The sequence below is a fragment of the Nymphaea colorata genome, chromosome 9, assembly GCF_008831285.2.
Source record: "Nymphaea colorata isolate Beijing-Zhang1983 chromosome 9, ASM883128v2, whole genome shotgun sequence".
NCBI lineage: Eukaryota > Viridiplantae > Streptophyta > Magnoliopsida > Nymphaeales > Nymphaeaceae > Nymphaea > Nymphaea colorata.
Window position 1 is genome coordinate 15,092,884 of NC_045146.1, and position 11,447 is coordinate 15,104,330.

The 11,447-nt window shown below is 42.2% G+C and overlaps 2 protein-coding genes across 2 annotated transcripts; one reads left to right on the plus strand and one right to left on the minus strand.

Moving 5' to 3' along the window:
• Positions 1 to 489: 489 nt before the first annotated feature.
• LOC116260613 (peroxisomal membrane protein 11A-like) lies at positions 490 to 1,260 on the minus strand. The gene has a single exon (XM_031639064.1). The coding sequence runs from the start codon at positions 1,258 to 1,260 to the stop codon at positions 490 to 492; it is 771 nt and encodes a 256-aa protein (XP_031494924.1).
• A 3,625-nt stretch (positions 1,261 to 4,885) lies between these two features.
• Positions 4,886 to 9,690, plus strand: LOC116259919 (uncharacterized). Its single transcript, XM_031637919.2, has 4 exons — positions 4,886 to 5,367; positions 8,590 to 8,731; positions 8,847 to 8,988; positions 9,142 to 9,690. Exons 1-4 carry the CDS (start codon positions 5,052 to 5,054, stop codon positions 9,505 to 9,507), a joined length of 966 nt encoding a protein of 321 aa, XP_031493779.1. The 5' UTR covers positions 4,886 to 5,051; the 3' UTR covers positions 9,508 to 9,690.
• Positions 9,691 to 11,447: the final 1,757 nt, after the last annotated feature.

Below are 11,447 nucleotides of genomic sequence, written 5' to 3' on the forward strand. Positions count from 1 at the left end.
AAATGGCATGTCAAAAAATCTCCAATTGCCGCCACTTTTGGTGTAATCATACTTCTTTGTAAAGATTGACTACTAGAAACACAGTCAGGATAGTGACGCTTCGGTTATGATCAGTATTCACTATGGTATTCAGCCTCATTGTCCATCTAAATGTGCAGGAAACATTGGGGAAGACGGTAGTGTAAACGGTTTCATCTGAAAGCCGATATTTTCTCACATCTTGCTCTCTGTAGGCTCTGATTCAGATACATACCGAACGAAGTTCCAACGATTTAGACAAATAGTTTGATTAAATGGATCGAACTTATGAAGTAAACCATGTTGAGTTCATCTATGAAGTCTATTTTAGTTCAAAAGCCTTCGAAATTAAGAGAGGGTTCGAGCGATGAGTGGCTCTAGGCGTTGTTGGTCCTACGATCATTTACAGAGTTATTATACGAAACTTTTACATTACCACCGGATCGAGACGAATCGATCTCCGCGATTTGATCAGCATGATGTCCAATTCTTGTGGGTGCTGATGAAAGCAGAGAGAAGCGCCAAAGAAGCGACGACAACGGGGTTTGACAAGAACCCTTTGCCGCGCTGCAAATCGCCGATCAGGATGAGTGTGTCTGCGAGTTCTTGCACGATCGACAGCCTTCTCATCAACGCCTTCACCTGCAATCTCACCATTTCCCGCGCCTCGTCCTCCAATCTCAGGCCTTCCGATCTAAGCCTCTCCACCGTCGACTCCGTTCCCGCCATCTCCTCCAGGATCGCCTTCAGATCCATGGCCTTCAGCACGAGTCTGCTTACGTGGCCGACGAGATCCGCCCAGGCGCCGATCGCTTGAATCCTCGCCGTTCGCCGGCCGTCGATCAAGCCGGCCTTCGCGAGCCACACGAACTGGTCGAGAAAGGAGTAGACGCCCTCGCCACCGTGAGCAAGAAGCACAAGAATCCCCTTACGGGAGCCCAAGCTCGATCGCTTCAGGACATTGATGTCCTGGACGAATCTCCCGAGCCGGAACGCCTTCCGGCTCACGCCGACGCTGGATTCGAAGCTCCTGAGCCGGCGTTGCAGGTCCGGGCTGCCGGCGGCGAAGTAGGGCGACGCGAGAGCGAGCTTCGCGGCGTACCTGGTGATCTTGAGTAGCTTGTCTACTCCGTCCCTCTTCGCGAGGTACTCCTCGAGGTGATCGGCGAAGTCCCGCTGCTTCGCCGGAAACCTAGCACTAGCTGTAGAGCCGTCGTCTTCCAGTAAGAGCTTCGCCTCCATTGCGAAGAATCCAACTCCAGGGCGTCTGTGAGCAATACCTGGGCTTTTGTGGAGAGAGGAAGAAGGTTCCAGACGGCTCCTCCATCTGTGTGCGCAGCGCAGGTCTCCCGCCGCCACTCTCCCCTCGGCGGTGTCACAGACGGTAGCAGGCACGGCTACGTACGTAATCAGTTTGGACTGAGATCCATACCCGGATTAAGTGGCGGCAACTTTCTAGGATCTTGGATCTCGAAGATCCAAAATAACGTAAAGTCCCATTCATGGCGTTCCAGATTCAGATCAAATCTCATCACCATGACATTTTGATTTCCTCAGAGGCGAGCATTTTTTTTAAGTCCGGATCCCGTAATGAGTCGCATTAATCCCTTCGGACGTTTTGGATCTTGCGGTGTCCGACTCACTTGTGTTGGAACAAGAACATCCTATTAATTGCATGAAACGGATCCTGTTCTAGATATCCGCAATTCAGCAACGGATCATCTGGTGCCCGTGGTATTGGGTGGTGCCACTGCGATCGGTGCCATGTTTGTCGTTGGTAGACATTGTCATCGATGACTTCACCTTCTCATGTTTATTGCAGTAATGGATGACATCAGAAGATAGCTCGCGTAGGGTCATGGATGACGTTAGTAGGGAAAGTAATTGTGCGATTAAACTCAGAAGACTTGAGGTTTGTTATTTCTGAACCTGGAGCACCACGAGATTTCATTGAACTCTTGTGATTTACATCCTACATTCTTTTAGCTGGGTGGTAAAGTTAATTGGACGAGCTAAATTCGTCCCCTGAATGGTGATAAAGTTAGGGATGTGACATCACGAGAGCGTTTGCTAAAAGAACAACTTGCTCTTCAAACAGTTTCCAGAACACATGGTTCAAGAACACTATGGCGTTGTTGCAAAAAATAGTACGGTTATAGATCTTGTTTTCAAATCCAATAGTCAAATGCTGATTATAATCACCCTTTGGAAAGGCAAGGATGTGGTGTTTCCAAAGTATGTGTTTCAAACTTACGATATTAGTCTTTCTATCGAACTCCTTTATCCATGATCAGAGAGGGAGAGTGTGTGGATGTGCTAGCTAGCAGATGTGCAAACACCTACACTTGGACCATAGCTACCAGGAAAGCCAGTTCTTTCGTTTTTGTTTTTAAATTTGATTTCTACTTGACGTTGTCAAACAACCGCTTGTTGTGACGAATGAACTTAAATGATGCACTCATTTTGAATGGTTTCTTAAAACACATCTACATGAACGGAACCACTACATAGCAGAAGATCTCATATTAAGTCTCGTTAAACCCGTCATTTGTTGCATGAGCATTCTTATGATATTATACATCATAATCAAGCAATTCTTTTTCTTTTCAAGCTCGAATGGTCACACCAATCTTACTCCTAATCTCGGTCTTCCGACGAATCATATTTGCAAATTGTGAACCTATTAGTTTTGTTTATATAATCCATCGTTGGTCATTGATAAAAACATTTATAAACACATCTTCTACAGTTGAATAAATTGAGCAATTGCAAGGTGTTCAACTTCTACTTCATACTAGTCTAGGTCATCGAAACCGAGACGCCCATTTTGGCTTCTCCCATTTTGTTTTGGTTCGAGCGGGGAAAGGCTTCTTTTGCCACTCGTCGTCAACTACTACCATTGAGGACACCGAGATTCCACAAACGGAAAGGGCCTGCCTACAACTTAATTACAAACGCAAGAGAACCATGAATGAAGCTAAACCATGTCTGAAATCCTGGTTTTCGCTTCGATTAATGCTAAAATCAGGATCATGGGGAGGTTTTAGAATTTATAGAAGAGGGTTGAGAAGTTAATGCTGTTTTGGAAAATGAGAAAATCATGAACCATGTTTTGTAAGAAACACAGGGTAGGGGCATTTAAGTAAAATGAAAGGGGAAGGAGGAGTTTGGTGGGGGTCGCATTCGGTTGTTGGTGCAGCAAATGTTAGCAGTGGGACCTCCATTTGGAGCTTTTGCTTGGATGTTCCTTTACCGTTAGGAAAAGGGATTTTCCACGTGAATTGAAAAGACAAATAAAAAAAAAAGGAAACAAGAAAAGTGTTCGTAGTTTTTGAAACTAAAAACAATGTTGTGGAAAAATGGAGTTGAAAGGGCTAATTTCATTTAAATTGTAATTAGCAGTTGAATAGACATACTTTTTTTTAATTAATTAAAAAAACTTTGGTGTCTTCCAACAATATAAATTTAATTTTTTTTTTTAATGCACGATAACTTGGGACATAAGAATACCAAGTCTTGATCCATGAGTCATGCCATTGATTACGACTAAGCTGATTTGATTTCGAATATTGTTACGGAGTTGCAATCGGGTCGGACAGATTTTCCGGCGGTGGGGCAAATCTGTCGGTATAGGACCACACGTCACATAGAAATAAATACTGAATGGTGTACTCTAAGAGACAAGCGGAACAACCGCACGGTTCACCATCCTTATCCTTGTTCTCCTTTCTGTAAGCATCCAAGGAGCAACCAAAATAGTGAGATATTGGAAAACAATTTCTTTGCCTCTGTTTGGCTTTACAAAGAAAATTTTTCCTTACTTGGGTCTTTTTTTTTTCTTAAATAATGGACAAGCTAACTATGGTTGGTAGACTCTACCAGCTAGAAAGAAAGCTGTTCCAGTTTCCGGCCAAATGGAGTGCCTGGAAATTGCATTCTCTTGAAGACAACCTAATTGACATAGGAAAGCCGGCTAAATTAAGCATGATTGCATCTAAACCAGCAACTATTTGCTGTTGAGTCACTTCATAATCCTTCACATCCTTGCTTTCTGATACAATCTTTTATGTTCGTACTTTTTGAAAGGGTTATATAGAAAGCTGCTTCACTCGCAGGCTTTTAATTGCAGGTGGGAGTCCGAAAACTTTACTTTGAAAAAAATTTCTCACAAAGAGATGCTTGGTCCTAAAGTAAAACTAATGTTACTGTGTGTAGAAAACGAAGCGGTAAAAAACGCTCTCTTCCATCACAATGACACGCACTACGAGCACAAGAACAATAGAATAAGAACTACAAACGCAATATATTCTTTTTTTGTATATCATTTACATATATGTATATATATTCCAACTCTTGATCAAGAATACCCCACAAACTAATAAGACATGGTCGCTTTCGCTTGGCTTTGTAAGCTTATATATTAGTAAGAAATATGATAGTGCTGAGCATATTTTGCAGTACAAGGAACAAGCTTGAGGTACTTGGCTTGCAAGTAATAAGTTGGGAGTTCAAACCCCCACTGCTTTCTGCTTTGGAAGAAGAACACATTTAAGAAAGATGAAGTTTGAGATTCTCACAAAAGTCTCGAATGATTAAAAATAATGATGCTATCTCAAAACGAGAAATGAAAATAGATTGTGAAGTAAAAATAAGCTATTTGTGACGTGAGTTTCTCATAATTTTAAGAAAAGAGAAGGAGGAAAACGGAAGAATGGTAGGGTCAGGGATATTTAGGGGAGAAAGAAGAGCGGTGCATGGGGGCACAGACAACCGACACGCGAGCAAGAGGGGGACGGGCGATAGCCGGTAAACCAAAATGGGTGGCATGTCCGTTTCGCAAAATTTAAAAAGCCGTAAAGCGTCCGTCTCGTCCTCCGGCTCCCTCCCCCGTCCTCTCTCCTGCTCCCACTCCCCACCACTTCCAGAACCATTAATATCCCAATAAATCCAGAACATCCACGCAACCAGAGGCATCCGAGGAGAGAGTGGGGAGAGCTCCGTTTTGGTCGCTAGGGTTTCTGTGCTGGTGGTTCATGTCTCCGAACGTCACCGTCGACGGCAATGCGAGGGTTCATCCGGCGCCGGAGAGGCCCCGGAGGACACCGGAGCTTGTCTCCCGCTCCTGCGATGACTCCTCGCTCGACTCCGCCTCCTGGTCGTCCGGCGCGTCTTCTGACTCTTCACTCGGCCTCGGAGCCGCACGACGGGGAGCCGTGACGCCGAGGCTCGGGTGCCGTAGGAATCAGAGTGGGATGAAGTCCCGCAGGGTGGCGCCGGACGGAGTCGCCGCGGCCGTGCGAGGCTCGCCGCGTGCGAAGAGTAGGTGCGGGTGGGTCACGGCCAACACCGGTGAGTGCTCTGCTTCCTCCCGCCAAATTATCTTTTTGTCCTCTACTGGCTGATGAAATTGCTTCCCAAATGGGGCCTCTGACTCTCTGAGGATGACTCTTTTGCCCTTCGTCTTGCTGAGTGGAGCTCCTCCTTCTGGCCTCTGGACTTCTCCCTGCCAAGTAATTGTTTCTATGTTGTGTGAAGAATGGGGAAGTCGGCTTCGTTTTGAATTTATTTATTTATTTATTTCTCTTGGAATGGGTGCGATGGCCAAGTGGCGAGGTTAACCACGTTGACCGATGCTGCGAAAATGGTGGTTTAAAATTTGAAGCAGGAAATGGCACAGAGATCTTTGATACTTGAAGTAATGTCAGCTATTATTTAGTTGTACGAGACCTCAGCTATCCTAGACGGCGAGACGAAATATGGCGATTTTTAGCTGCGAGTTAAAGACTGGAAGAGACAATTTCTGCAATATGATATGTTTTAGTTGACATATTTTAGTGTTCCATCGAACACTATGAGAACAAGATGGCCATATAATACATTAACTTACCTTACTGCTTCTCTTTTGAATATAAACAAAATATGCAACTTAGAAGCTAAGTAAGTGGTCTGTTTGGTTTCCATCTTTATGCACGTCGGTTGAGTGAATGTTTGAATTGTATAATAAATGTCTTCAAATGTTGTTCGTTTCTTCCGTCTATTTTCTAAAATTTCCTTCAGAATTGTATACGGATTCAATGCATTTGTAATTCTCTAATTGCATTAATTTATATGCGAAAAATTGTGAAAATATTGCGGTAAGTTGGAGAAAGCAACTAAGTGGACCATTACAATGTGAAGACAAATTCATAAATTTTTGTTTCTCATGTATACGAATTCTAGTGCAAGCGTACACGTTTATCTATACATGCAATTGCAAGGCTAATCTTTTGAAAAGAATAACTTGATCTTTTGCATTTTCTTTTGAAAACCGTGATCTAATTTCTGTTTCTTGAAGTGCGTGGATTGATGTCTTAAGCGTGAAGACATATAGCCAGTTCAGTTCATTCCTTGGAGTTTGGGCACAGATAAATCTTGGCTGACATGAGAAACGTGATTTTCTCAAATGAGTGACAATAAAACCTTTAATCTAGGCATAGCGGGTCCTCCAGATACTTGGGAGTCCAATAACCTTGAGGTACGAGGCAATTGAAAACACCTTTGAGGGATAGGAGTGCAATGGCAAGCTGCGACAGAGTTTCGATTTAGCTTGGTGAGAGATAAAATCCTTTTATATCTGCTTCAAGTAGCTACTCCCTCATGCTAGGCTTTAATTATCTACAACAGAGTACATGGTTCCTTTTCCTTTTTCCCATTGCCTGATAACCCTCTTATCCACCTTCAACGGCAATAGACAGTATCTAACATGTGTCTCCAATCTTTGGTTGTTAGATGATTTTCTCATCTTTCACAAATGTTACATGGCAGATTGATCTCCAACTTGTCCATCATATAAAGCAAGATAAAATTCCAAGCCACATGCTATCTGTGTCTTTCGTGAACCATTTTGCTTTTCACTCTTACCTTTGACTCCAAGACATAAATTGAATCTGTTCTTTTAAAACATAAAAATGACACACATAAGGAGTCTGCAGCATGAACCAGCGATGTACTTGAGAGAAATATATCAATAATGACCTTGTAAAGAATACATGGGAAACATGCTTCTGCTACCACTACTAGCACCACCACTAAGAATAATAACAATAATTCTGCTTTATTGTTTGTGTTGTTACTAATATTACTGCCTCAACATATACTGGCCATTTTAATTCAAAGTACAAATGAGGCCAAGAAGCACCTCCAGCTCATATGGAAAAGTTCCACCTTAGGGTCCACAGGTGCAAATCAATAAAAATATCCTTTTCTAGAAAAACGAGGAAGGACTTTCATTCAGGAAGAAGCAGCCCCTTGAGGTCAGTTCTTTTTGTAGAGAAAAATGTAGACAACTCTCTCTCTCTCTCTCTCTCTTCTCTCTCTCTCTCTCTCTCTTCTCTCTCTCTCTCTCTCTCTTCTCTGTGTGTGTGTGTGTATGCATGTACGTGTGCTTTGAATTGCAGAAAATGCTGCCATGGCTCTACAGTTTCTCCCTCTGTCTCTCTCTCCGTTTTTCATTTCATTCCCTTTGTTTCCTTTCATCTGTCTATGCAATTTAATATGCATGCCCTGCTTGTGCCTCTTATGACGATATGCCTCACTTCCTTGAGGCTGTTTATTCCACCGTTTCTGCTTGCTCTTCTGTGCCTCCAGTGGAAACTCTAGTTTCTTAACTGAACTCTGGACCTTAAGCCAAAATTTCCTCAGATTTTGATGATTGCTCTCTGCAGCAACTGGAAAATGGATACTGTGGGGAGAGTGTTTGGCTTCATATAAATCGTGTGGCAATTTATATATTCAACATTATGACGTTTGGCTTTATGTAAGTGCTACTGGCAATATAGACATGGGTCTGGAATTGCATAAATGATGGAAATTGTTTTGCAGTTATACCATCAGATCAGTGATTTTCCCCATTTTCTTGCAAAATCAAATGCCGATCAACAAAATTTGAGATAGCATAGTTGATTGTCTCTCATCGCCTACTAACATAGCATGAACTTGCTCGATACATGCTCCTTTGCTGGTTGGCCATCCGCTTAGTGGCTGGGCGAGTTGTTGTTTGGTGGTTCTCATATCAAATGTTTGTCTCTAGGGGCTGTGCGTGCGAAAGTGCCAGTGAAAACAGAAGCTTCAGATGCATAGTTTTGCTTCTCTGTTAATGGATGCTATGACAGGTTGTTTTCTGAGCTAGTCAGCATGGAAAACGTGTACAAGTTTATTAAGCGCTGAGCTACAAAACGGTTTAAGGAAAAAGGGGTGATATTGTCTGAGAATTGTTGAGTTTTCTACTCTTACTGCTTTTGTCTGCTGGAAGCATCGCCCGTATGACGTTAATTTGTCTAGTTTCTTTAATTGGCATGAATTTTCATTTTTGTAAATGTTTCTATTGCACAAAATTTGAAACGGTTGTCATCCTCAAGCTGGTGAATGAATGGAATACGAATTTGCAGTAAGCCGAATGTGTGACTGACACTTATCTGCTTCTCATTTTTCTTTGGCCGCTTTTATTTTTTTCTTTTTAACCAGCATCTTCACTTTTTTATCATGTGAACTGGCCATTGTCTGACAGATGCTGTTAACTAAAATCTTTCACAGATCCTCTTTATGCTTCTTTTCACGATGAAGAATGGGGCGTGCCAGTTCATGATGACAAGAGGTTGTTTGAGCTTCTTTCTTTATCTGGAGCATTGGCTGAACTTAGCTGGCCAACTATTCTTAGTAAGAGAGAAACGTTCAGGTATCTTTGGTAGTTCATTTTAGTTTTTTATCTTTCTGGATCTCAAATTCTGCCTGATGCCTTTCTAGTGTATCTTGTTTCACTTTCAAGTGCTGACCCATCAATCTTCCCTCAGGGATCTCTTTGCCAGTTTTGATCCAGCTCTTGTTTCTAAATTTTCTGAACGCAAAATCACCTCTCTTAAGAACAGCAACAACATAATGCTTTCTGAACTAAAGTTGCGGTCAATTGTAGAGAACGCAAAGCAGATCCTGAAGGTCTCTCTCTCTCTCTCTCGTTTTCTCTCTCTTATTTGCACATTCACAGGTTGCACAATGGAAGTTTAATAGTTGGACTAGGGACTGATTCCTCATACCAAGGCACTGGTTGTGTACCATTTCATGGTGTCTAAAAGGTTGTGGTAACTGCAGGTCGTAGATGAGTGTGGATCCTTCAACAATTACTGCTGGGGTTTTGTCAATCACAAGCCAACTATCAACAGATTCCGCTATCAACGTCAAGTGCCAGTGAAGTCTCCCAAAGCTGAGGCCTTCAGCAAGGATCTCATCAGACGAGGTTTTCGTTCTGTCGGACCGACAACAGTTTACTCGTTCATGCAGGCAGCAGGACTGGTGAATGATCATCTAATTAGCTGCTACAGGTTCGAAGAATGTTCATCAGTAACAGATGCAGTGGATCTGGGTTGCTATGAAAGCAAACAGAAGATTGCCGAGAAGAAGGTGCAGGACGTTATGGGGTTGGCTGAGCAAATGAACGGATGCATGTTGGGTGTTTAATGATGTTACATGCTGCCTGTACTCTCTTGTATCATTTTTTTTCACTGGTTTGGAAGAAGTACACATGTATCGCAAGACCATGGGGTCATACTGTGCTACTTCCTGGAGGGCAGTCAAGCTTTGAAAGTTCTGTGTAACTTGTAAAGGGGTGCCTAATAATATCGGTTCTGTTGTCAAAAAGCAGTCTGATGCGCTTTGACTTGTGCAGTTGTCTTGTATAATCTTGTTGAAAGGTTGTGGAGTCGTGCTTAACCCTGCAAACTCGATATCTCTTCTTCACACTGAACAGTAAACCCGCTGCTTTGCTGTTGCAGCAGATGGCACTCGCAGCTTTCGAGATGTCGTGTCAACTTGATGGTACTCATTAACGGCCTTGTTCTAGCAAAAATCTTATACGCAATTTGAAGCTTCCCTTGTTTTCTTCATTGTGTGACATTCGGGTCCTTCCACATCCTTTCATCGTTTTCTTCACCCCTTCCAGAAGTGGTTCTAGTCTATCTGGGAAAACTGAACCGAGTTATCTGTCTTCTGTCAGCACTGTTTGATAATGTTCCCACAAATTGCCGGCGGATCTTATGATTTTGGTTCTTCCTGGCATTTCGGCACAAACTGAGAATGAACTAAGAAGACTTGGTCAGCTTAAGTCCGCTGGCAGCCTGGCAGGCCGTGTAATGAACCTTGTTTGTCGTAAAGTACTTTTTGCATATTTGCAATTGATACTGCATTCTCAAAACACTATCTACCCTGTAATTTTCAGATTCAAAATCTGTTTTTATTTTTTACATTTTCTTTTTAACCGACACGTTTTTTGTGCATAGCTATATGCATTAAATTCCTGTGCGGCCAATACATTTTCTTTGTGTATCTTTAGGGCTGCAATGAAGCTTCCTTAATTTTGGAGGTAAATTTATGGGACACTCACAAAATGTACTCCAGCCAAACTATACCTTATGATTAGATTTTTTTTTCTCCTTTCATTTTAAAAACCAGTCATGTAGTTGCTTATGAAGTTTTAAGATTATCACGAGTAGTAATGCACAAACATATTTGCACCTGGCAACTCTGGGTTTTCTGTCGAATGTGGGCACAAATTGAGTAGCAATCCTTTAGTTTTGATCAGATTAATTGAATTTCACCCCCCTAGTTCAATGCGGAACAATAAACGTTAGATCTGAAGTGAAGAGACAATGAGTTGTTTGAGAAGATTGACACTTCATTAGATGAAATAGATAGACTCAGCGTTCTTTTTTACCAGTTCAGTAATTAGCAAAATTTGATGCATTATTAGTAATTGCCGTCTTATGACTATGATTTTCCCTTTCGTTATTTCTACCTCAGAAATAATGCACTTTAAAAGTTCATATTAAGTAAACTTTTTACATCACATCCATCAAAAGTAATACTTTTACTCTTTGGTAAGAATGTACACATTATATAGATACTCAAAGAGAGAGAGAGAGAGAGAGACTTAAGATTTCTGAAAAGGCAAGAGTTTTTATTTTAATTAAAGATTGTCCAAGATGGAGATTGGTGTGATGGACAACTTTCATTTTTGGATGTTCTGGGTCATGATCCCGGCCAATTCGCGTCTGGTCCCCTCCGCTACCAGTTGCAACGTTGCTTCACTCGACAAGGCTCGCCTTGAAAGGCTGAAAACTACAACACTGCGGCCGTGCGCAGTATGGTCTTTCTGAATAAAGGGATTTGGATGTGATGTAAGAGGGGACCAATGGCCAACAGGGTGGATGAAGGGCGCAGCTTCATTTTGGTGTAGCCATTAGGCCTTGAAAATTTCTTGCTCTAGATGGCCGATCCCATCTCCTTGTTCTTTCTCATCATTAGGATCCACGGTGGTTTGAGGTATTGGGATCTCAGTTCCCACAGTACATACTTGATTTTTGACAAAGGTCTCATATCTTTCCTTTGAATGAATCCATAAT

Coding starts and splice junctions, on each gene's coding strand:
- LOC116260613 (XM_031639064.1), bottom strand. CDS start 1,260: ATGGAGGCGAAGCTCTTACTGGAAGACGACGGCTCTACAGCTAGTGCT.
- LOC116259919 (XM_031637919.2), top strand. CDS start 5,052: ATGTCTCCGAACGTCACCGTCGACGGCAATGCGAGGGTTCATCCGGCG. Junction 5,368..8,589: donor GTGGGTCACGGCCAACACCG/GTGAGTGCTCTG, acceptor AATCTTTCACAG/ATCCTCTTTATGCTTCTTTT. Junction 8,989..9,141: donor ACGCAAAGCAGATCCTGAAG/GTCTCTCTCTCT, acceptor TGGTAACTGCAG/GTCGTAGATGAGTGTGGATC.